Source organism: Miniopterus natalensis, chromosome 7, assembly GCF_054644295.1.
Source record: "Miniopterus natalensis isolate mMinNat1 chromosome 7, mMinNat1.hap1, whole genome shotgun sequence".
Taxonomy (NCBI): Eukaryota; Metazoa; Chordata; class Mammalia; order Chiroptera; family Miniopteridae; genus Miniopterus; species Miniopterus natalensis.
In genome coordinates, this window is record NC_142087.1 from 26,680,034 (window position 1) to 26,706,327 (window position 26,294).

The 26,294-nt window shown below is 46.8% G+C and overlaps 1 protein-coding gene across 1 annotated transcript in view; it reads left to right on the forward strand.

Moving 5' to 3' along the window:
• The first annotated feature begins 1,423 nt into the window (after window positions 1-1,423).
• Window positions 1,424-26,294, forward strand: part of SLC24A3 (solute carrier family 24 member 3) — a 318,425-nt gene continuing 293,554 nt past the window's right edge. Inside the window, exon 1 of the mRNA XM_087818590.1 lies at window positions 1,424-1,556. Coding sequence (XP_087674716.1) covers window positions 1,424-1,556 — 133 coding nt within the window. The remainder of the gene's footprint in view (window positions 1,557-26,294) is intronic.

Here is a 26,294-nt window from a genome sequence, read left to right on the forward strand (position 1 = left end):
GCAGCCCCAGGGAGGCACCAGGAAGAAGCAAAGCGACCGGAGGAGGGGGCTTGGGTGTGCCTCACACCACTAGGTGTCCTCTCTAAACGCACGGCTTCTGCAGGGCTATGGACCCAGCCAGGCCCTAGGACAGCCAACACCTTGGAGACAAGGGACTGGGGGTCCTAGGGCCCTGACCTCAGAGGTAGGGGCCCGCCGATGCTCCCTGCGCAAAGCCTGAAGCTCAGGAGCCTCCACCCAAGGTTGGCGACGGGCGCCCAGGCGGCCTCACGCAGGGACAGTGCCAGATGCCCCGCTTCCCTGGGCCACGGCATCAGACTTTGTCCAGCACAATCAAGGAGTGAAGTGCGAGCCCGCGCCAGAGGGGGGAGCCAGGACACCCCCAGCGAGCCAAGAGCATCTGGGGAGCCCTGGTCCAGGTCCGGAGACTGGCGTGCAGGGGGATCCCCACAAGGGGGCGGAGGGAAACCCAGGAGGCCCGCAGGAGGAGGCGAGGCAGGTAGCTGGGCGAGCGCAGCCACGCGCCCTCGTGGCGCCCCCTTTCTGGGCAGGGGGTGGGTAGGAGGCGGAAGAGGCCCTGGGTTTGTCCGAAAGTTTCGAGTGAACCCATCCTCCTGGTAGCCCGCCTTTCGGAGCTCGTGTTCCCCGAGAGGGGGCCTCCTTCGCCGCCCCCTGCCCCCGGCACGGAGGACTGAAGGCTCGCGCCCCGGGCGCCCGGCTCAGCGCAGTCTCCTCCCCACGCGCCCCCCGTGCGCGGTGCCGGCCGGCGCCGGCTGCGTCCCCGCACTGCCCCCGCTCGCGCCCGAGCCCCGGTGCGTGGCAGGCTGCGGGGAGCGGCGCCCTCCGCGCCCCGCCTCGCCCGGCGCCCCCCGCTCGGCCGCGGCTCCCCGCGCGCGGGCCGTGGAGTAGCGGGCGGCCGCGTCCCGCGCTCCCGCAGCCCGCGAGGCCGGAGCCAGCCCGGCGGCCGCGCCAGCCGGCAGAGCTGGCCAGCGGCGGGGCCTCCTCCCGCCGGTCCGTCCCCGCTCCTCCTCCTCGGCCGCCGCCGCCCCCGCCTCCCGGCCGCCCCCGCCGCCCCCGCCGCGCCGCCGCCCGAGGCCGAGCGCGGACGCCGAGCGTGGGAGCCATGGCGCGCGAGGAGGAGCGGGACCCCGAGCGCCCGGAGGCGGCGGCGCGGGCCCGAGGCGCGGAGGCGGAGGCGGAGGGCGAGGGGGAGGAGGGCCTGAGCGACGGCGACGACGGCGACCGCGGGCAGAAGCGGCGCGGCGGCGGCGAGCAGGGCAAGGCGGCCGCGGCGGCCGGGCGGGAGCGCGGCGAGAGCGCGCGGCTGCAGAGCGCGGGGCTGCCGCCCGCCGCCGTCCCCGCCGCCGCCCCCCGCCCCCCGGGCGGCCGCTGCCCGCCGGGGCCCCCGCCCTGCCTCCCCACGATGCCGGCGCCCGACGAGGAGGATCGCGAGCGTCGCCGGAGTCGCCGGAGGGACCTTCTGCTGAGCCAGCTCTGCTTCCTGGCCCTGGTGGCGCTGCTGCTCTGGTCGCTGTCGAGCATGCAGGAGCATCACGGTGAGTGGGCGCGGGGCTCCCCGGCCGGGCGCGGGGCTCGGGCGGACGGGGCCCTGCGGCGGGCAGCGCGCACGGAGAAGCACTCAGCACCCGGGGCGCCGGGCTGGCCCGGGAACCCCCACCTGTGCCCCTGGGAGGGACGCACCCACAAGCTGGAGGGGCTGGTGGTGGCGGCCGTGGGGACTGTTACCCTAAGCAGGTCCCCCGGTGGACTGGACCCGGCGAGGTTCGGTACCTGCGCAGGTGACCCACCTGTGTGCTCGCTGGGCGGAGGGCACCGGGGGGGGGGGGGGGCGGGCTGGCAGGTGAACGCGTGGTTCCCGAGTGTTCTCCGTACGGAACGGGCAGGGCGGCCAGGTGGAAAGCACCGCGCCGGCCTTTGGAGAACAGATGCTGGGAACTTGGAGAGGAGAAAAGTGGCCACCTGGCCAGGGCTTAGGAATGCACTGTTCTCTCAGACCAACCGGGCACTGGGCAGACCGGTGCTCTGTGGACTCGCAGTTCTGGAGTAAATGGTTTGGACTGGACTGCCCGTCACTCTGCCCTCTGCTTTCATGGTGCCGGGCAGTGGGTCCACCCTCTAAACCCACAACTTTTGTTTTATCTCCGTCTTTGGCCTTCCTGGAGCCGAAATAGATATTGTGGAGAAATGTGCTCAGAGCAGTTGTCCACCGAAAAACAGTTTGGACCCTGGGGTGCAGCTGTCTAAAAACCAGAGGAATGACTTGGAAGGATCGCTCTTGTAAAAACGGTTTTATATCCCAGCCGTTCAAGTGGCATGTTTCCTGGGAAAATAGTCATATAAATAATTGTGAGAAAAAGCAGTTACAAATCCGTGCTTTGGTGTTAAGATAGACGTGGCTTTAATACGAGGTGTTATGAAGTGCACAGGAAAGGCATTTGGATTAGTGATGGAAAAATATTTGTAAAGGTGTCATCAGTTAAGGGATCTCCCCCAGATTGGCTGGTCTTGTGCTTTGTGGGGAAAGCAGATGGTCCATCTTGGTTCAGGTCTTCGCAGACCTGTTGACAGACTTCAGCATATATGGTAATATGAGAGTCTCTTCTGGCCTTCGGTGAAGCTGCCGAGACTCCACGGCTCTCCCTACTGCTCCCCAATCCCAGGTGGTCTGGCGATGGGGGCTGACATCAGGAAGGGGACCGTGCTGGGTGAGGGAAGTGGAACCCTCTCCAAGGGCAGAGTCAGACCTGACAGTTCTCACCAAGAGGGTTTTCATGACCCCCCATTTCAGTCTCAGTTTCTATGAGTGCCAAGCCAGCCTGTACTTCATGTCACCTTTGGAAAGGGCCATTCCTAGTCAGTTGCATGCCGGCCATTTTTCTTGCATGTCGGGGCTCTATGAGTCATAGAGTTCCCACCACTTTCCAGGATAAAGAGACATTTTTCAGGATGGAGAATGTGACCCATACAATTAAGTCCATCAGTGGCAGGGGGCTGCCTGGGCCCCGAGAAAGCTGGGATGTTTGGGGAGAAGGGAGTGCAGACACTCTGCAAACTGGAAACGTGGTGACTAGAATGTCATTTTGAAATGGTTTCCCTGGCAGTGACATTTCTGTTCAGGTGCCAGTGACTCAGATTTAGTTCCATAGCCCAGCCCTTTCCCCCATTCCTGCTCTTGATCTCTCTCTTTTTCCTTCCACTCATACTGTCTTTCCCTCTCTCTACCCCCTCCCATAGATGTGGGGCTTAAGAAGACCCTCACCCCAGTACCTGAAGATAACCAAGAAAAGCCAAGTGTTGAGGGGATGCCACCCAACCTCCATTTTTTTCCCCCAAATGACATGCTAGACTTAATTCTGTGTTGCAGCACCCTTTTTTCTGTTATATATTGATAATGTCATTACGTGAGACACACCAGTATTTCACAGCAAGGTATGGCTTTTTGAGATAATTTTAAAGATATTAATTAATGTGTGTGAATCTGCAAGTGATTCCTTTGCTTGGGAGATTGTCATTCAACATGTAAGCATTTGAATAGTGAGTATGACCTTGGAAACCTGGGGCTACTCGACTTAAGGGCCCTTTCAGCAAGGAAAAAAAGTTTGGAAGTTAACCTTGTTTTAAGGACTTAGAGAGGCTCAGTGATTCGCTTCAGGTCACACAGCAATTGATGAGTAGAGGGAGTTGACCTGGCTCTTTGATCGCACCTTTGTTCCCTGGTATTTATACCACCGTCTGGGTGCAGCTTTGTAATATTTATGTAACCACACAGGGGGTACCTTCATAAGGATCAAAGGTAATATTTTTATTTGTTCACCTTGAAAGCCATGCGTGATTAAGTGGAACTTTTCAGAACCCTCTTTTCTAACACAGATTGACTTTTTTAAAAAAATAAAAAGGACAGTTCTTCACTAAACCAAAATAGAGGTGTGTGGTAATTATGTTACATAATGTATAATATTTCTGGTCATATGGAATCTGAGATCCCTTTCTTGACATTTAACCAGAGTCAGTATAGAGTCTTTTCTGCTGAGGTGAAACAGGAGCATTGTGAAATTTAGGTCGAAAGGGTTAATGGGGGAACCAAGAAAAATTTAATTCTCATGACAACAAAGGGATAATAATAATTGGAAGTGTGTGGGCCCTTAAAGGCAGCTGAGGGCACGTTATCGGCGTGGCCTTATTTAAGCTGCAAACGCTCTTTGCAGATGTGTGAGCCTCCGGCAGCGGGGAGAGTTAAGTCCTGGGCGTCCTGGTTAGTTGCTGCCGATGAAGATCTCATTTTTGATCTCTGTTTTCAAAGCCAATTGCAATAAGTTGTCAGACTTGCTAACAAGTGTGTTCCTTTCTTTTTTGCAGTGAGGATGGGTTACTTTTGTATGTTTCGAATGTTTTAAAGTGTTTAATTATTCTTTGAAGTAAGGACCATGGTGATCTTTTTCCAGAAGTGGTGTGGATGAAGCCCAGGGTGCTAACTCAGGAGTAACCGTTCCCTGAAGAAGGTTCCTGAGAGGTGAACAGTGAATAAGAAAAATTATTCAAGTATATACGCATGTGTACATGTAGGGTGTTCCAAAAGTGTACGTCCACTTTAGCCGCTGATAACTCACTTCATTTTCACACCTGTTCAGGTTTAACTGATTTGAAATAATGGGTGAAGCCAGACTAGGCTTTGAACAAAGACAGTTTATCCTAAAGTGCCACTAGATTTCTTTATGGGGATACATAAAAGGTAAAGTTTACTGCATAAAACCAGCAACAGTCAACAAATTGAGGGCACACAGATACTGAACGAAATGATTCTTGACGTTTGCGATTCCATTGCTTCTTGTTATCAGCAGTGCCTGGACCAGAATGGTCATCAGTTTGAAAACAGGCGTTGACAAAAAAATTATTCATTTCTGTAGATTCTTTTAAGTTTTGAAAATGAACTGTATGTTAATAAACACTGACTTTATAATTATTCAAAGTACATATACATTTTTTGGGACACCCTGTATATGTGTGCTTTTACGTACACGTACACACATACTTTGAGATACGTTTTCTAGTATAAAACAATTATTTTTTTGCTATGGGTACTTTGGCTGAGGAACTTAGACAGCATAGAGGGGTGGCTTTTCTCTGCTCCATTATACCTGGGGCCTCAGCTGGAAAGAGTGAAAGGCTAGGTGACCTCACAGCCAGGTCTGCAGCCATCTGGTGACGGCATCACTCTCAGTCTGGGGTTGATGCCAGCTGTTGGCTGGACCCTCAGCTGGGATGTCAGCCAGAACACTTACATGTGGCATCTCCATGTGCCTTGGTTTGAACATCCCCAGAGCATGGCAGCTGGGGTCCAAGAGAACAGGGTGGAAGTGCCTGGCATTTTTATGTCTTAGCCTCAGAAGTCACATGGTGTCACTTTCCTGTTGGTCGAGGCAGTGAGCGACGTCAGCCCAAGCTTAAGAAGATGGGGGCCATCACTCGGTGGAGGCCTGTCAGGGCAACGCAAGGCCAGCACGTGCACTGGGAGATGCTGGTGTGGCCTTTGGCAAGCCAGGGACTCAAAGGGATCAGAACTTAGGAGCAATCGTAGCTATTTCCCAGGGTGGTAAACGGTGAATGGCAAATGCAAGGCCAGCTTATCCTCTCGGAACGCGCGTGTGTATGTAATTTTTGGAATACGCTGCAATCGTGAAAACATCGCTACTCGCCTAACTGGTGTGGGATCCAGAGCTGAAGAGAGGGCTGCAGGGGAGTTGGCTAGCAAATGTCGGTCGCAGATCTGAGACCCCATCTTTAGCTTTGCGGTTTCTCATTCTCGGAGGACCATGACCTTGACCTTTCCATCCCGCGTGTGGCTTACAGGGAGGTCTTGCCGGATTCCCCAGCTTTATCTCCCCTTTCCACGCTTCACCACGCTGGCCTTTCTTCTGCTTCTCGAAAGGGTGACCCTTCTTCTGGCCCAAGACCTCTAGCACGTGCTGGTCCCACTGTCACCACTGTAGCTAGTTAATCCTTCCTCCTTCAGCCCCTGGCCCCAGATCTTCCTGACCAGACCAGGTCCCCCATTCTGCTCTCTGAGCAGACTCTTTTCCCTTCAGCATTTATCACAGTCAGCAATTACGTATTTCTTCGGTTATGATTCGAGTAACATCTCCTTTCACCAGATTCTAAGCCCAGGAGGTGAGGGACACTGTGAACTTGTCTCACCTTTGTCACCTCTGTCACCCAGCCCATAGTAGCTTCTCCAAAAATCTTTGTTAAGTAAAGAAGCTCCTTTGATTTTCAAACCACAGCACCCGTGACAAATCTAACTCCTGTGTGTGAGGAGCCCACTGGCTGGCATGCACTTCATTTTCATGATTTATAATTCTTCCCCCAATCCAGAAAAGGCGATGTTTATACTCATTTTTCATGGGCTGACACTGAGTTGCAGAAAGGGGAGTGCCTTGCCTGGTGTCCCTTCCTTAAATTCAGGATTTGAACCCAAGCCCCCCTTCGTCAGAGCTGCACGCCGCGTACTCCCCAGCCGGGGCTTAGGGCATGAATAGAAGACGGGAATCACGCTGCCTTTTTCAGTCACCCGGCGAGTAAAGGAGTAGCAGAAGGTTGCTTTCAGAGAAGCAGTATTTTAGAAACATTGCTTTTCAACCTTTTCTATTTTCTGCCTAAACATATATAGATGTGTGTCTTTCCTCCTGGCTTTTCTTAGCTGCTCATCAACCCAGATTTTTCTGCGAGATTTCCTCCACTTGAAAGCCTCCAAACCTTGTGGGAAGATTTTTTTTACCCTGGAGGGTTGGCAAAGCCAAAAGAATTGCAAAACCAGCCATTTGTTGAGAATTCCAAGGCCTGGTGGAAGTTGGCTGATAGGACAGGGTTTTGGCAACTGTCTTTTTCTTTAAGAAGCTTTCTTTTTCTTGAGCAAAATAATTTTGGGGGGGGGGAATAATAGTACATAGACTTTTTTAATGGGGAAACTGAGATAGGTGTTCAGAAAACATCCCCGAAGTCATACAGCAAGTGGGTGATTCTGCTAGGAGGGTAATTCTAGTTTTTCTGGCCTTTTCCTGCCTTCCATTCCTGTAGAACTCGTTTGGCAATGATTTTTGTTTATCTTCTACAGTGGTTTTAAATGTGGTGTTACTCTGTAGGATTTAGAATTTGAAATATTAAGGTTTCAAGTGGAAGAAGGTTTTCTCTGAGTGAAGTGGTGATGGCACCATCCAGGCAGTTTCAATCAGCGAGGCAGTTTCTCAGGCTTGGGTGAGATCTCCCGGACCCTCCCCTATGGCTAGAGGTCTCATAGGCTCCTGCTCCTCATCACTGAGTCCTGGGGGCCTCTGCTTCCACCTTTTCAAATGGTCCCTTTATGAGACTCTTTTCAGTGGCGCACCTTGAGTGGGTTTCTGCCTGGACCTCATTGGTGAAAGACACAGGGAACTTTGTTCATTCAGTCAACACTCGTAGCTTTTTGCTAGTTGTTGCAGTGATAGTGGGGTCAGAGACAGGCACGCAGAGTATCTTCCTCATGGCCCTCAGGCTTTCGGGAAGAGGGGCATTGAGCAGTTAATTTTCAAGCCCTACAAGAGATATGAAGGAGAAATACAGCGTGGCCTGGAGGAGGTGTTGGTGGTCAGGAGAAGCTGGAACCTGGGAAGTAAAAGAAATTAGGCTGGTAAGGAATTGGGACAAAAAGGCAAACTCATAGAAAATTGGGCAAAAGATACAGGCAATTCACACAAAAAAGCAGTTGCAAATGGCCAGTAGACACAAACGAAAAATCCTTCGTGTTGATAGTAATCAGGGACATCTACATTTTAAAATGATGAAATACCACTCTTCAATATCGGATTGGCAGAACTGAAACACGAAAATATCAAGTGCTGACAAAGGTGCAGGAGAGACAGCTTCTCTTGTGCACTGCAGATGGGCTCGGAAGTTGGTGCCCAAACACCATGGGAGACGGCAGCGTGATCAGGTTTTAGGCACAGGCTCCAAATGAAGCCTTGGCCTTTTAATGAGATCGATGTGTAGGAAGGGGGGAGGTGGGTTTAGAATGGCAATATGTAGATATTTGAGACCGTCCAAATCAATACTAGGTGCTTATTTAAATCATGAAACCTAGCCATTTTCCCTTGCTTGTCAATCGCTTTATTTCTAGGAGAGGGTGAACAAATAAAGTAAGCTATCTGCTGTGACCTAGTTTGGGGGAATTTCACATTTGCAACTTTGTGTTTTTTCTCTTCATTTTTCCCTTTGTGCCTCAGCATTGTTTGTCCTGAAGCAGGAGTTATTTTCACTGTAATGAGGCAGTCAGCTGCGGAATCGGAGCTGTGTAGGGCAGGAAATAACAAGCAGTTTTCTTGAGTAGGCCTTTGATGTAAGAACAAAGTGGGTGAGGTAGGGCATGGGTGACCAGGAGAAATGGGGTGCTCTAAGTTGACACCAAGAAGTCAATAGCGCCAGTTTTAAGCAAGAACCTGAAGCATTCGCTTTTGGAATTCTGACTTTGATGACTGCCAGGACATCTAGGTGGAACATAGTGAACCGTGGAAAGCCAAGACTGTGAGCAGTTGCAGCTACAAATAATCTGTGAGTAGTATACTTGAGGGTGAGATCATACCTTTGGTAAGCTCTGTGGGTCTCAGTCTTCTTTGCACGTTGTGATTACCCCAGGTTATAACCTTAAACCTTACTCCTGGCTGGGTCTTGCCCCCCAGAGATTCAGATGGGTTGCTCAGGGGTATAGCCTGGGCGTTGAGATTTTTTTAAGTTGAGACAAGTGGCTCCAGCATGCAGCCAAGACTGGTACCACTGGGTTATATCAGTGGTCAATGTTTACGTTATCATAGCCACGTCTGTGGTCTTCACAGCTGAGCTGGGAAATACACTGGGCTTAATTTTTCTATCCTGCACATGAGTTAATATTGGTCTTCTTAGTTTTCTAAGACTTTACTACTCATTGAAACTCAAACTTTCCTCCAGTTGCCTTTGTCTCCTCTCCATATAGACAATGCCCATAGATACGCTGTCCAGCTCTCTTTCTGATTAAATCTTTACCAGATTCTTCTGTCCTGGTCTAGTCTGGAGAGGCTGCTCGATAAATCTGATGCCCAGCTGTGATCTTGAGCTCTCTCTCCAGCTTCTTCCTGAATGTCTCCCCACCCCAGCTCTCCCTATGTTGGGAGTCCTGTTTCCTGTAACTCATGTTTGGGTCCTTGGTTTTGTGGTATATACTTTTGGGGATCACACATTACACACTGCAGGTACCTCCTACGACAGGGGTATGGAAATAACCAAACAAAGATTTGAGATTATGTGGGTTTGAAAATACATCCATTCTATCTGCACACTTAGAGGATAGTTGGGCTGGGTAAAGAATTTCAGTTGGAACACATTTTTCCCCCTCAGAATTTTGAAGGCATTGTTCTGTTGTCTTCTCGCTTCCCATGCCACCTTGCCCCTGAGGTGTCTGATGCTGTTCCAGTTTTTGAGTGAAATCTGTTTTTTCCTCTAAGGGCATGTGTGCTCTTTACTTTGCTCATAATGTTTTCTCATGTCATGTTTATGACTGGTGGGGTTCTGTTTTCATGCATTTCCTTGGCCACTCCCTTGGTTCTTTTAATCTGGAAGCGTAGGTCCTCCAGACCTGTGAACTTGTCTTTTATGATTTTCTCCATCTTAAGTTCTTTCTTCTCTTTCTGGATTGTTTATTATTTGGATGTTTGACTTCCTGGGTTTATTTGATTTTCTTAGCTCTTCTATCCTGTTTTTTTCTCTCATCCTTTTTGCTCTAATATCTGTATATTTTCTTAACCATATCTTCCAGTTCTTATACTGAGCTTTTATTCTCTGGTGTCATATATTTTATTTCCAAGAGCCCTGTTTTCCTTTGAAAGTTATTTTTAGTAGCATCCTGTTCTGTTTCAATGATACAGCATCATCTCTTATATCCCTAAGTTATTAATAGTGTCTTTGAAGTTTTCCTTTTTCTGTATGGAATCTTTCTCCAAGTTGCTGTTATCTATTTGCTTTGTTTTGATTTTCATATGTGCTTTCTTTGAATGTCAAGTGATCCTTGATGTGTACTCATATTTAAGTGAAGCCAATAAAAAGATGATTGGAAACTGCAAGGAGGAGGGTCTGTTGATTGTGCTTCTGTAAGGTGAGCTGACTGGGCTGTGTCATTGGGCAGTCCTCCATGTCTCTAGTTCTTTATCAGGGGAGGGTCAGCTTTCCCAGACAAGGGTTTCCCAGTATCCTGTCTTGAGGGAAAAGACCAGATTACTGGGAACCCAAAGGGAGAGGACCCTGGGGTGAGGCGGGGATTCATTCAACAGAAACACTCTCCTAGGCTTAAGTAAGACCTTGTCTCAGGGACAACTATGAGCAGGAAAGCTGAAAAAAATTTTTTTGTTGTTAATTCTCACCCAAGGATATTTTTTCCATTGATTTTTAGAGAGAGTGGAAGGGAGGGGGGGAGGGCGAAAGAGTGAGCGAGAGAGAAAACCATCTATGTGAGAGAGACAGACACATTGATTGGTTGCCTCCCACTCTCGCCTTGACTGGGGCTGGGGATCAAACCTGCAACCCAGGTACATGTCCTTGACCTGGAATTGAACCCTCAACCCTTCCTGTGCAGGCTGGTGTCCTAACCACTGAGCAACACCGGCCAGGGCCAAACAATTTATTGTGATACATTGCAGGACCATCGCAAGTTATTGAATTCTCCTTCCCTCTCACCCTTCCTTTCTTCCTTCCACCCCCCTCTCTCTTTTAGCTCCTATACTAACATGAAACCGGTAAGAGTTGTTGCCTCCTGGGAGGGCTAGTGGTCAGGAGTAGGGGAAAGGTGAGTTTTCATCATATCCTTCTTTTTAACCGAAATTTGTTTTGAGCTAGTTGTGGATTCACATGAAGTTGTAAGAAATAATACAGAGCGATCCCTTATAAGTTTTCCCATTTCCTCCAATGGTTAACATTTTGCAAAACTCTAGTATAATATTACCAGGGTGGTGACATTGATACAACCCACGAATCCTATTCAGATTTCCCCAGTTATATTTGTACTTGTGAGTGTGTGTGTGCGCATGTGTGTGTTAAATGATGTACAAGTTTTTTTACTGATGTAGGTTCTCATAACTACCACAGTCAAAATATTGGACAGATCCAATGTCACAAGGATAACTTGTGTTGCCCATTGATAACCACACACTCCCCATGTATCTTTTTGTACAAAAGGTATGGTCAATGTAAGTAACTCTTATCACCTATTCCAAATTAAGTTAAAAATTATAGCTTTATGAATTAAGTATAATTCCACCACCAATAGTGCTGCTCTGCATGAAACACTGTTATGAGTGGTGGCAGGGAAATGAGTGGAGGTCAGTATGCATGAGTGAAATCGAGATGTGGAGAGTTTCTTCTGTCATTGCAGTTTTATCACTTTCAGGAATGGTAACCGAGCTAAGTGTGAGAGACAGGTCGTGCTTGGCTAGTTAACAGTTTCCCCAGTGAATAATTTTGTTTCTGTCATTTGCACAATATTTCTGAATGAATACTCCGTGAAAGTATTTTATTCAAGTCGCTTGTTCATTTGAGCAGCTTAGCCATGCTCCTTGCAACATTACTCTCACTATGACTCATTTCCTAGAGCAGCGATTTTCAACCGGTGTGCTGCAAGAATTTTTTAAACATGCAGTACCTGATGATTAAGTCGGGGCCACTGACCTCTTTTCCCTTAGATGGTCAAAAAAAAAAAAAAAAAATGACAACAGTGAACACAACAATAGCTGTCTGGTGTGAATGAATAAAAGTTATACCCATTTTTTTGTCAGATCAGCAAAAAATGTATTTTTTGGTGTGCCGTGAAATTTTAGTAATTAGCTTATGTGTGCCATGCGATGGAAAAGGTTGAAAATTGCTGTCCTAGAATTTTAGAGATGGAGGGGATGTGGAGACTACTGTATCTTAACATCTAACCCTATGTTTAAGGGTCAGAAACTGATGGGACAGAGAATTTGAACTGGGGTCAAAACCCAGGTTTTCTGACTCTGTGCTTAGTAAGTACTTAAGAGAAAACAGCAGAAAGTTAAGGTTAGAAATATACTGAATGCAGACTGTCAGTGAAATTATTTTAAATTCTGAAATGTTTCTGAAGTGCTGGAATTGTGCTGGGAATTATTTGGGATGCGGCGTAGTCACTAAATGGGGGAAATTAGGGAATTTCAGGGTGAGCTGCTTCTTGTAGAAAATGAGAGGTTTATTTATTCAGAAATACTGGCTTTTAGGACGCGCTTAGCTTGCCTTAGGAGGAAGTTAACCTTCTTGACTTGCCTTCTACCTGGGCTGTAACCTCACAATAGCACGAGAATGATCGGTCATTTTAAAAATGAGTGCCCATTCATTTTTCGTGTTAGAGGCCTTTGAGTTTATAAGATTTTAGTTTTTTTTAATCCCTAGTGTTGAGATTCTAGTCTGTGATCTGAACATCCCTTCCAAAGAAAGCAAAGTTCCCTAGGAGCTAATAAGCCGGGCTTTGGAAGCCTGATGGTAATGACCTCTGAGTGGGGGTCATGGTTTGGGTTGGGGGTATGTGCAGAAGAAAACTCACTGTGCCTACTTTAAACATCCCGGGCATGAGGACAGGCCAGTTCCAGTGTTTTCCAATATTGCAGTATATTTCCTTCTGTGATTTAAAACTGATATACTATATGTAGTGTCTGGGATCCTGCTTTTAAAATTTAAAAAAATTAACACGCAATAAAATTGACTGACAGGATACAGAAGAGAACCCCCCGCCCCAAATCCCTCAGACTATCCCTTTGTAATCACACCCTCTCTCATCCCTAACCCCCGATTTGTTCTCTGTCACTATAGTTTCGCCTTTTTTGAGAATGTCATGCGAATGTAATCCTACAGTATGTGATAGTTTGATGCTGGCTCTTACAACATAGTGCCTCTCAGATTTATCTAAATTATTGCTTGTATCAGTACTTCATTCCTCTTTATGGCTAAGTAGTATTCTGTTATACAGCTTATTTATCCATTTACCTATTGAAAAACATTTGGGTTGTTTCTAGTTTTGGTGGTTAGGAATAAAGCTGCTATAAACACTCAGATCCAGGGTTTTTAATTTTTTTTTTTTTTTTTGCCTTATTGCATTGGCTAAGACTTACGATACAATGTTGAGTTTGAGTGGACATACTTCCCTTGTCTCTGATCTTAGGGGAAAAGCCTTCAGCCCTTCACCATTAATTAAGGTATTTACTGTAGGATTTTCATACAAGTTCTTTATCAAGTTGAGGAAGTTTCCATCTAGTCCTAGTTTGCTGACCATTTTTTATCAGATGGATATTGAAGTTGGTCAGATGCTTTTCCTCCATCAGTTGATATGATCTCATGGTTTTTCTTCTTTAGATAGTTACCATGGTGGCCACACAGACTGATTTTCAAATACAGAACCAGCCTTGCGTGTCCTGGCTAAGCCCCAGTTGATCATGGGGTGTTTTTCTCTTGCTGTTTTCCTGGATTTGAATTGATCATATTTTGTTGAGGTCTTTTGAGTCTGTGATCACCCAGGGTATTGCTCATGGTTTTCTTTTCTTGTACTATCTCTGTCTGGTTTTACTGGCCCCATAAAATGAGTTAGGAGGTATTCCCTTCTATTTTCTGGAAGAGATTGTGTAGAATTGGTGGATTCTGCTTTTTAACATAAACATTTCTCCATGGCGTCAAACTTAAAAAATAATTAATATCTGAATAACAATAGTACATATTACAATTATAATATTTTTTTAGTCTTATAGCACCTGGTATTTATCGAGCACTTAGCTTGCTTTAGCTAAGCGCTTTACCTGTCTGACTCCTTTAATCCCCACATTTGATGGAGTAGGTATCATTATTAGCTCCATTCTCATTCAAAGAAAAATATGACAAAAAGTTTAAGTAACTTGCTGCTACAACTCACAGAATGTCAGTGGACTTGAACTCACGTCCTTTGATTCCAGAACCCATGGACTCAACTATTACGTTGTATCCTCTGATTATATCCGAATTTATTTATGCAGGCCTCCATTTGTGATAATCAGGTATTGTCAACGCATCGAAGCCTTTGGTAATCTGACACTTTGGTCAGGGTGGCTTCCTGGAAGGGCTGCTTCGGTGTCCCAGTGCCGCCCGTCAAAGCCGACACACCGCTGCGAACTTTCCAGGAACCTGAACGGGCCCGAGACGCCCAACAGCAGCGTTGGAGGGCGCTCAGTCCAGCGGCTCTGCCAGAGTCACGATGGTTATTTTACAGATTTTCAATTCAACTCGACTGCAGAGAGATGGTATCTCAGTGCTTCAGTTTGCCTTTCTTTTTTACTACTGAAGCTGATATTTAAAAAAAAGTTTATTGGTCATTCATATTTCTTTGCTTGTGAGAAGAATTTCATTTTTTTTTTTCCCTAACAGGACAACAGTGTTTTTATTAATGATTTGAAAGAGCATTTCTATATAAATATTTTATCCTAGTTCAGAAGTTTTGCTTTTTTCATTGGGTTTACAGAAGATTTTCATGTTTATCGAGTCAAAGCTGTATTTCTTTTTCCTTGTATTTATTTTTTCATTTTTTGATTCTTAGATCAGGATCTTGATCATATATTAATTCCATATAAAACTTCATGTCTTTTCCCTGTTTTATGATTTAATTAAAAAATTAACCCTTTACTCACTTGGAATTTATTTCAGTATACAGTAAAGATTTAACTTAAACAGATTAACAGGGTTAACAGTTTAGATGGTTTATTTAAGAATCTTCCCTTTACCCACACATTTGTGGTGCCGCCTTTATTTCATGCCCATTCTCTCGTGTTCAGAAGCAGTTTTGGGATGTTTGTTTTGTTCTACTTACCCATTAATGAATTGTTGTGGTTTATTAGCTTGTTAATTATCTGATAGACCAAGACTCCTCTTGTTTTTGGGGAAGAAACTATTTGCTATTGTCACTTGTTTATCCTTTCAGGTGCACTTTAGAATCTTGGTCAAATTTTTCCCCAAATGCCTCTGGGTTTTGACAAATCTATAAATAATTTGTGGAAAACCCGGCATTTTACAGCATTGAATCATCTAGCTCATAGTGTGCTTCTGCATGTAGTCCGAGGTTTAAAAAAAATTAGTCAAGATTCATGATTATTTCCCTATCTCTTTTCTACATTTGCTTGTGAAAGTTAATCTGATATTAATTCTTTATTGTTCCTATTGTTTTCATTCCTTAGACATTCTTTTAAAGATTTCTTTTTAATTTATTCTTAATTTTTATTATTTATATTTTATTCTTAAGTTTTAAACTATATAAGTAATAATGAAGACAAATTTATTATACAAACCAATATCTTGTATTTTCCAGTAATTTGCTGTTATAAGGAATTTTAAAATTTGGGCTGTAGTTGAGTAGCCTTTTACTGTTGGCTGTTAAGTTGGTTACTTTCAATATGCTATGGAAGTTTTCTTTTATTCCTAGTTTTCTAAGTTTTTAAAAAAAATTTTAAATTAAAAAAAAATCAGCCGTGGATGTTGTGTGTGTGGTCAAATACCTTATTAACATTTATTGGAGTGTTTAATATAACATAATGTAAATAAGTATCTACTTTGAGCTGCTCCTAAAGTAAACCCTCGATATATTTTTTCTTTTAATATGATATTGGATTTGATTTGTATTTTCTATAGAATTTTTGCTCTTATATCCATGGCAGATACCGACATATAGCTGCTTTGCCAGGTTTTGGTGTTAGCATTACACTGATTTTACAAAACAATTTGGTGATTTACATGATTTTCTATGTTCTGGAATATTTTATGAAGCAAGGGAATGATCCGTAACTTTAAAATTCATAAGAACACTTACAGTGCTTCTCGGCCTATATTCTTGCAGCTAATTTTGGACAAACTTTGCAGTATCTCCCATTGCTACTTTTCTGTGTAGGTAATTTGTTTTCCCAAGGAAATGTCAGTTTCATTAAGGATTTAAAAATGAACAGAAATATGCATTTTAAAATTTTAACTTGTTCTATAATTTTGATTATGTAACATTTTTCACATTACTAACTTATGTGTTTCTTTTTCTTATTTCCTGGATCAGATTTGACTGTGTTGCGTTTATTTTATTATTTATTATTTTTGTGTATCTTTACCAATTTTGCTTGTCTCCATATTTCCTGAGTCATCAATTATCGCTTTAATAGTTTTTCAAAATCTTCTCTAAATTACTTTGTTTTCTTTTCTGATATCTTGAATTCAGTGCTTTCTATATTTTTATTCTTTCTTGCTGTGATACATTTGCCTTTAAGTGCCACTTTAGACTCTCCTTATACATTTTACAATGTCATCTAATCATTATTGTATTTTTCTAAAAGTCTTGTAATTGTAGTTTTATTATTTTTGTGCAAACAATTATTTAAGAGTGAGTTTTTAATTTCTAAGTTGTCAGAGTGCTTTTATGTGTACCTTTTGAAATACCAATTTCTAATTTTCTTTTCTTTTGTCCAGAAAATATGACTTTTGATTGTGGTTTTGCATTTGTTTTGATTGTTTTTCTTGGAACACGAGTTGCTTGTAATTTAGTAGCCATGATGCGTCTGTCTTCCACGTCTGGCATCTCTTTCATCATTTCCCTCTTGAACATTTCCTCTTCATTCCGTAAGAGTCTTTACACATTTTCCCCCTTAGTGATTTGATTTTCAGGAGTTTGGATCTTTTCTACTGCCTTTTTTCCCATTTAGGTTTTGTTCATGCATTTCTGTTTTTTTTAAACCATTTCATATCTGCATATTAGCTAGCTCCCTCTGTCATCTTAGCCTTTCTGTTCATTTAATATTTTTCTTTTTTCTTGCATCACTGAGATTATGAATGTTTCCTGCCAGGGACTTCAACAAGAAGCTCCGCCAGTCAGTGTAGTTGCAGAGTAACGCCTGCCCCCCCCCCCCCCCCAGGTGTCCAGGTCCTGATTCCTGCAATCTGGGAATCTGTTGTGTTACATGACAAGGGGGAATTAAGGTTGCAGATGGAATTAAAGTTGCTAATCAGCTGACTTTAGAGGGGGAGATCATCCTGGATTATCCAGATGGGTCCACTGTAATCACAGGGGTTTTAATAAGTGAAAGGAGGAGGCAGGAGGGCCAGAGTCAGGGAAAGTGATGGATGACAGAAGCAGAGGTCAGAGTGATAGGATTATTGGCTTTGAATATCGAAGGGGGCCCTGAGCCAAGGCATGTGGGCAGCTTCCAGGATCTGGAAAAGGCCTTCTGACTACTGGAACTGTAAGACTTGGGGCTGTTTTAAGCTACCAAATTTGCGAGACTTTATTATAGTAACAATAGGAAGCTGATACACTCAGCATATCAGATAGTGACCGCGGTCTGACTCTCTGGGAAGCAGGATCAGGACGTCCTGGAGAGACAGCCCTGTGCACACCACACTGGCATTTTGGTGAGGAGCTAGTTTATAGTTTCATGTGCTTTATATTCATTTTCTCACTGTGTTGCTATTACCCTGTCCCAGTGAGAATGTTAGCTCCCGGGAGCAGGAACTTCATCTATTGTGTTCAGTGCCCAGTGCCTGCGATGGAGGAGAAACTCCAAAAGTATTTGTTGGATTATTACTTTCTGCCCAGATGACATTGTACCAAATATATGGAACCTAATTTGCATCCTAGATGGAATACTGCCAACTATATTAGTAACAGAAATAAAAAGAAAGCAGAACATGAGTTAAAATTATGCCACCTTCCAAGATGAAATATTGAGTTTTAGTGTTCTTTCTAGTGTTTGGTCATATGCAAAATATTTTTTATGTAGGTAGTAAGTATTTCTCATACACTGAATGATCCTCTCATAAAATAAATAGCTGATCTTCATAAAATAAATACAATGTAGTATGTTGCATTTTGGCTTACAATATGATATCCCAGGCTGCATGTTTGTGACTTAACACATTTTAAATAAATGTGTTATTTTGAATATATTGGATATCCCATTGACTATATAGAACATATATATTCACTATGTAATTAAGTATTTATTGTTGGTTATTTAAAATATTATAGGTTCTTTAAACTATTTGATTGCTCCTAATTAAACTCCTTTGTGCTCTGAGTCTGCTGTAAGTCACTGTGACTTTCTAGTGATCACGGTGTTTGCAGGGATCCCCTAGGCCTGGACGAGCTGGCGCTGCTGCTGAGAGTGTTTGTGGCGCGATGGGGCTGGCCCACGGTACTGTGTAGAGCCTGCTTTCAGAGCGTTTTGAACAGCTTAACTTTTATTTAACCCATTCATCAGGTGTGCCCTGCCTGGCCCCTGGCCCCACTTTATTTCTTCACCCTCAGACTGCACTTCTACCCGAAGTCTTCCTCCTCAGAAGTCTCCAGAACCCCCGCCACAAGGGGAGGCAAAGGCAGAGTGTTAACGAGACAGCGATGGCAGAGGGAAGCCCCACCTCGGAGGGCAGATGGAGCGGGCGACGAGTGTCGGATGGAGGCATCTGCTTGACATACTTCACACGATCACCTACACTTTTTAAAACAGGCGCTTTGTTTTTCTTATCTCCCCTTCTTGACAGTTGCTTCGGTTTTCCTTCACTCTGGCTGCTTCTCTGATAACAATAGGAAGGAAAGAACCATTGGAACCGTTAACTCGATTTCTCAAGAGCAGCGAGAGGTCCGGGGGTGGGGGTGGAACCTCCCAGCCCCCTCTGGCTTACGGGCCAGCAGTGTCCCTGAAGTGCCAGCAGCTGTCAGCCTGCGAGAAGGATGTCCCCGAGGCAGATCTGGACAGCTGTTTTGCCTAAGATGGCAAGAGCATCATCTTTCAATCCCAAGCCAAGAAAACCATAAATGGGCACGTCTTGTTCTGCCCGGGAAGAGATGCATCTGAAGGCTTCTGGGGTGCCAGTGTCCCTCGATAGCTCCTTAACCCCCGTGTTGGTTTCTCAGTGTCTCTCGAGTCCGTTGGGGAGCAGGGTAGGAAGGGGGGAGAGGAAGGGGAGGTGAGAGGTGCTGGCCTGGGAGCGCGCTCTTCTGATGAACGTCCTGTGTCAGCGCAGAATGAGGGGGTTTATTTTAGGAGACTCCAGGAATGAAATCTTTTATGTTGATACTGTGCAGGACTGATCCGTATTGTCCCACCTCAAAGGAAAGTGAAACTTCACAATCCTCCTGCATCTTGACAGCTTCTGCCGTGAAAACATTCACGGATTCCAGGAAACTTGGCTCATGTTGCCCGTAACAGGACAGTGAGTCTGGAACCAGGGTTCTAGCTCCATTCCTGCTGGTAACCTGTGTGTCTGCTCTTGTTCTCAGTTTTTCCATCTGTAAAAACGTGAGCATTGATGCTAAGTTGTCTTTACGTTGGCAGCACTGAAACTTTTTAATTTTGTCATTAATTTTAAATCGCTAGTCTGCTGCAAGATGTTGGAAATACGCTTCCTGCTCCTTGATAGCCAGACCAGTATAGTTTTGCTTCAGAGCATCATTCCTTTTTGTTTCACGAGAATTACTCTTGCAAATGTGATTTTCTGTTGGTTTCCCAGAGCCATTGAGGTTGCACAGCTCCATGGGCTGCTTCTGCATGTCGTAAATTTCTGCTCTTAGAAGAAGCCAGGTGTTTTCAAAGTGAGATCCTTGGATGAGTTACATCAGCATCACCTGGCACCCCCGGTGAGCTTGCAGGACGTGCATAGTCAGGGGCCCTACCCCAGCCTGCTGAGTCGGAGTCTGGGGACAGGAGCCAGGAGCATTCGAATAGGGTCTTACTGCATGTGGAAGAAGCTTGAGGAGCAGGACCGTGAGCCTGGCAGCAGGCTGGTGCTGTGGTTTTGTCCTCCTCAGTGAAGAAACCTCCAGCATATTGTTTGCTCCTTGAGTGACTAACCCAGCAGACCTGATGGCCTTCATTTGAAACGCCAAGACAGAGGCCTCTGTGCGCAGGAGCTCCTGCTGCCCTGTCGAGGGCCTGAGGATGGTGAGAGGGGAATGCACACCTTCTTGGGGGAGGAAGGAGGATGGGTTCCTTTCCTTGTGGGATGGTATCCACCCTCCTTTCTACCCCAGGCTGGCTCCTCTCCGACTCCCGGGGATGGCGCTTTCGCTGATTTCCGAAGGAGCTGCGGGTGCGTGAGAGCCAGGAGGGCGTTGATGTGCCGCACAGAAATGAGCAGTGGACAGGGTATCTCTGAAAGGAGTGCGAGGAGGGACAGCATCTGTGACAGCTCTGCCACTTCTATGTGACGTTTATTTTGATGTTTGGCCCTGGGCTTTGATTCCCAGTCCTGTGGTGGCGGCCAGGCCCCCGGAGCTCTGGCTGCTGGCATGGAGGATGGTGCCGAGGTCTGCAGCAAGTAGGGTGCGCTCAGGCCTCTTCCTGCTGAGTCTGCCCTGAGCTTAGAGGAGGTCCAGTGCGTCTTGTTATCAGTCTTTGATGCAAGAGTTAACCACAATCCTGTAACTAATTATAGCCATTTCTTAGTGTGGCCGATGTGACACACACACACACACGCACGCACGCACGCACACACACACGTTATAATTGTCCCTCCCCAGGAGAGGCTGTCCTGAGGTTTTTCTCTGTTTGTTCCACCTTCGCTGGCACTCGCCTGGAATAAGATGTGACAGCGTAGGAGCTCCTGGAGTTGTTTCCTCAATGGAAACTCACTCCCACTAAGCTGAATGCTGCTGAGCAGTGAATGTCCTTACTCTTGACTGTTTTCTACTCAAGGAATACTTACTTGAGTCATTTCTTGCATCCTCTATTATCTTTTAAGCCTCAAAAACCATTTCACAAGGTTGCACCAGCCATGCCCTGCATGAGGATGTTTAGCCTAGGAGCGCAGGGGTGCAACATATAGCAGAACTGGCTCATGCGTTCACCTGTTAAAATTGTCATTAGCAAAGTAATTCCCAGGTTCCTTCCTGCTGGTGAAATTGAAGACATCACAGATAATGCCAGTGCTCTCTTCGAGTATCCATGGCTTACCTCTAATATCTATGGCCCTGTCCAGAAGCTACACCACAATCAGTTGGGCATGTCCCCATTTATATCCATTTTTATTTTAACTCTGTGGTATTTCATTGTGGTGAGGTGGTGCCAGTCTGTGCATTTAGTTCTGTATTTTGTTCATTCTCATTCAACACTGTAGGTGAGAGGTTCATCTACCTCCTTTATAATGCTGGGATGCTATCCCAGGATGTCTGGTGCACCTTCAGGATAGTCCCAGTTCCCCTGCCCTCTGGCGTCCAGGCAGTTCAGCCAACAGGAAGCACAAGAGGGCGAGAAAAAGAAGGGCATCGTCTTCCCTTCCCTCACTTTCCCTCCCACCTGGGTTTATGCCGCCTTCTGGCCGCGACATTCATGCTGGGAAGTCCCTCCCTTCATGGCCTGCTAACAACATCTCCCTTTGCCCTTCCCACCATGAGGATGCTAACAGCTGCCTGCAGTTGCTGTTCTCTGGGTTGCCCGAGCAGCCCATTCAGATGCTAAGCTATTTTTTCCATCGCCTATACAGCCAACCCCTGTATTAAATTCCCTCCATTTGAAATACCTGGTGTGGCTTGTTGTCTGCACTGTTCTCTGACTCATTCAATATATACGCACCAAAGAAGAACTTGTTTTTTAGCTCTTGATGACAATTGAGTTGTCTCCCTTGTTTCCCCCATCACAAGTAGTGCTGGAGTTGAGCCTTCCTGCACACAACTCCTGTGCCATGTGCAAGAGTAGTTTCTCTAGGTGACGCCAAGCAGTGGGGTCACCACATCTGTTATTCTGAGTCGCAAATGCCTCTACGTCTCTGCACTACATAGTGAGTTACTTTACAGAGAGAAGTTCGTTGAGTAGCTTTGCGTGAGTGAGTGAATGCATTTCGCTTGCAGATGGAGAAAGCCTTGCCTAGTTCATCTCAGGTAAAATGCTTCCAGGCCTTTTGACTCTGTTCCATGCCCTGCTCACCTGTCCTTCATTCACTGGCTCATCTCAAGTGCTCAAAAATGGCTGGGTCCCCACTGGGCTTTGACCAGAGATTTGCTCCCAGCTCAGGGTGTTCTAGCTGGCCGGCTTGGCGCCCAGGAGCAGTGTCGTGGCTGGTGTAAAATGAGTGCCACAGAAAAACCAGTTTCCAGTGACAGGGCTTAGGAAACCAGGTGTCTGCTGTGATTTGGGGAGTGTTGTGACTTTGAGGGTGGATATGGTTGTTGACAGTGAGTGATGTGGGTTAAAACCACAAAATAATTCAGGAGGAAGCAAGCAGTTTGTGTCTGGAGAAGCCTGGGGTCTCCATTCCTTCCTAGAGAGGCAGTAGGCTGGCCCATATTTCATTATATGCTGCTATACTCCCCCCACCAATGTTTTTAGATTTTAAAAAATCTTAAAATGAGCATCAAGAAGATATTGAAAGACTAACGGAGGTGACAGAATGCCCATGGACAGGGACTCGTGTGTGGAAAAGGGAGGGAGGGACTGTTGGGGATAGTGGACGTTTGTAGCTCAGTGCCTGCAGGTTTATAAACCTTACCTTTTTGGTTAATAGTTGAGCTGGTAGAGTTTTCCTTTTCTTCCCTAGGCTGTCATTCTCCAGGGAACTGCCCAGGCTCCAAACACTTCCCAATCCTGCAATTAATTAAAAAAGTATTATTAGTGATATGTAGCACTTGGCCTGAAATAATGATATGAGAAGTTATGGCGATGCCACGAACGTTGGATGAGCTCAGTCCTCGTAAACACACAGGGCAGGGATCACATCGTGGCCCCTTTTCAGGAGGATTCTTTAAACTTTGAGTTCAGAGACACTGCAGGGCTAGGAATCGCAGAGCCTGCTGTCACCGGCCAGGCAGGCACGGGTCACGGTTCATCGGTGGATGGAGTGGTCAGGATTTGGTCAGCCGGCTGCACCATCTGCTCCTCTCCTGCCTCAGCCACTTGCTTGCCTTCGCCCGCTTTGCCATCTGCAAGTCATCCTGGAAAAAGATTTCATGAGAGTTACCGTATGTGGAGGCCTGGCCTGGGGTCCCTTTAAAGTCACAGTAATCTGTACTCTCTAGGGTTCAACATCTGTTCGTGTCACATGCAAGCTTAGTTTGTCTCCAGTCTCCGAGGCATCTGAAAACTGGCAGCGCCAGGCTAGGATTGGGAGTGTAGATTTGACCCCAAACGCATTCCCTCTGCGCGGCACCCGGTTCCTGGTCTGTGTCCTGTCAGTGCACATGTGTCAGAGGTCGGATGCGATGTCAACAGCGTGAGCATGAGCGTGTGGCCGCATTCAGCTGCGTTGGGATTGGCCCCTGAGAGGGCGAGAGGACAGTTGGTCAGAGTGGAGAGACGTGGGCCCTACAGCCTCACCTGGGCTCTGATTTAGTCTTCTCCCCAAACCCTCCCACCCCCCGGATTTCCCTCCTACCAGGCTTGAGTCTTGCTTCCCTTGGTTTCACTTAAGGAGCCTAAGCCCCTCACATTTTCCTGCCGCCTTTTCTATTTTCAACCCTAGTGGGAAATGACAAGGATGGTTTCAGTACATGGAGATGATGATTCACGTCGTCACTTTTAAACAAGTATTTTTGAGGTTTAATATATATAGAGAGAAGTGCATCTATCATCAGTGTGTAGTGTGATGCATTTTCATAAATTAAGCAGCAGCACCAGATCAAGAAGCAGAGCAGGACTCGCACCCCTGAAGCCCCTCATGGTCCCTTCTGGTTACCTCCCCACCCCGAGAGTGATCACTGTCCCAGTTCCTAATGGCACAGGTCAGTTTTGCCTGTTTGTATGCTGTTTCAACGTAACCCACGTATATATTTTCTTGCTGAATATTATGCTTGTGAGAACCACCTTCATAATTTTGACTGGTTGTAGATTATTTATTGTCACTGTTACTGAGTATTTTATTGTGAGAATTGATGGGCATTTGAGTAATTTCTAGCATTTGATGTTACAAGTCCTGCTGCTCGGAACATTCTCCCCCTGCCTTTCCATGGCCATAGGCACACATTTCAATCAGGTCTGCACCCTGGTGTGGATGTCTTAGGATGTGCCTGGGGTGTGGCTTTAGTAGATCCTAGTGCACAGTTTTCCAAAGTAGATGTACTTATTTAAACTGTAATTTGGATTTTAAATCAGAGGTGGGTAATTGAGGTTGAACTTTGTGGTCACATCTGTTGGCTTGAAAGGCTTCATGGGTGAATCAGCCACAGGCAAGAGAGAGTCCAAACCTTTGGGATGGAGAAGTCGCCTCCCACGGTGTCTCCACCATGTTGGGTGTCGGGTTCCTGCAGCGGGCAGGGTTGTCCGGACAGGAGACACTCCCGAGGCACCACCTTGCCCTCTTCAGGCTGAAATAACAGCAACAACTCTCCTATTATCAGTCTGCCTCTGCCCCCCTTCCTGCCTCCTTCCATCTCCTCCTCTTCATAGAGGGTTTTTCTTTTCTCTCAGAGCATCTCCAGTAGGAGTTGTATTTCCCTTCCTCACCCACCACACACACACGAGCACACATATAAACGTGAGCACACGCACAAGCGCACACACGTGAGCACACACACACAAGTGCACACACACGAGCGTGCACACACACACAAAGTGCACACACATGAGCACACACACAGCCTTGCGTGTGGGAGGCCCGGCTCCTGAGGTAGTAATGCAGTCGGGGGAAACACCGTGTGGAGGGAAGTGTTAATTATATGGAGAAAGTGTGATCACAATAACTGGGGCTCTGTAGAGAAAAGCTTATTTAAGGAAAAAAGTGCAGCAAGAACAAGCCTTTCCAGAATCCCCGTGTCTGCAGGGAGACAGCCCTCCCACGCTCACGCTCCTGCAGGGTGCCCACAGTCAGCCAGGTTTGCAGACTGCAGGGCAGAAACAACCGAGACCCTCAGAGGGAACTGAGACCACATTTTCTAAGCAGTACGCTGCCTTTCTGCCAGCACCCCCAGTGAGTGGGGGTCCCACTGACAGCTTCCCATGGCCCAGGGGTCCAGCCGAGGCCCAGATCCCACTGCCTGATGTGGAGGGCCAGGGATCTGACAGCCCACTGGCTGCTGCCCCGCCCTCCATGGGGGACGGTTTGGGGAACGTTCTCTGGGAGTGAGGGCTGCACCTCAGGTGACTTTTCTCATGTGGGGTCCCACATGCAGGGGCCTTTGCAGAGACCCAGTTCTAGTCAGACCCTGAGGCTCCTGCTGCCAGCCCGGGACCCCCGAGGTCCCTGTCATGATAGCTGCGTCTCCTGGGAGCCTGGGAGTGAAGGCATCTGTGGGGAAGTTGACTGGACACACCCAGGAGTCCTGCACGCAGCCTTGGCACTTGTCCAGGGACCCTGGACACAAAGGGGGTGTCCTGGAGAGAGGTGCCAGCCTAGTTAGGGGTGAACACACAAAGCTAAGGCAAGTGGCCTAGTCGGCCTGGCGGGGTTTTATTTCGCCATCACCTGTCCCTTTCTACCCTGTGGCCAATTGCAGCCCTTGCTCCTGGACCACTGCTGAGCCCACGGCTGGAAAGCTGCCCCCTCAGTCCTGTGGCCCGAGGCTTGGATTCTGTGGGGCCCTCTGGGCCCTGGTCTGGGAGACAAACAATTTGGGGTCCTCCTTCATCTCCTCCATCGTTTCTCTACCCGCAGGGCAAGGACCTAATAGACACAGTCGGTTTAACAAGGTGTGAAAATGGTGGTTTCCAGTCCCCCATGTGTTATTTTCTTCTATCCATCTAGCATCTTAGAAGATTCTGTTGACCACAAAACCATATTAGTAAAGCATCAATCTGTTCATTTCTCCCTGAAAATCATCCAACACCCATGCACCCGCTGTTTGGGGCTCTCAGTCGCCCTGCAATACCTGGCGCTGCCACCTGAGTTCATAAAAGTGCAGCTGAAAGCAGAGGCTGGTGGCATCTCTCTTAGCCAGGGCTGCCTTAATTGGAGTAGACCTGAGGGCCCTGCTCTTTTGAAGCAGCAAGCAGACCCTCAGCACCACACTGTAAACCCAGACTCTTCCCGGTGCCTTCCCAGTTCTAGGTTACTTGGGGACAGTCACTGTTCATGGTGGGCTGAACTGCGTGTGCTCCCATGTGCAGCAGGCTCCGGGGGGGCGGGGAAGCCAGCACAGGCGCTGCCTGCAGCAACCCCTCGGCGGGTGTACGTGAACAGGAAGGCATGAACTCCCGCAGGGTGTCCCCTCCTTCTCTTGGCAGAGCCTGATTCCCGGGCGAGTGAATTATTGAGGGAGGGAGGCAAGATAAAGCAAGATAGACCTGGGATGAAAGCTAAGCTGGGGT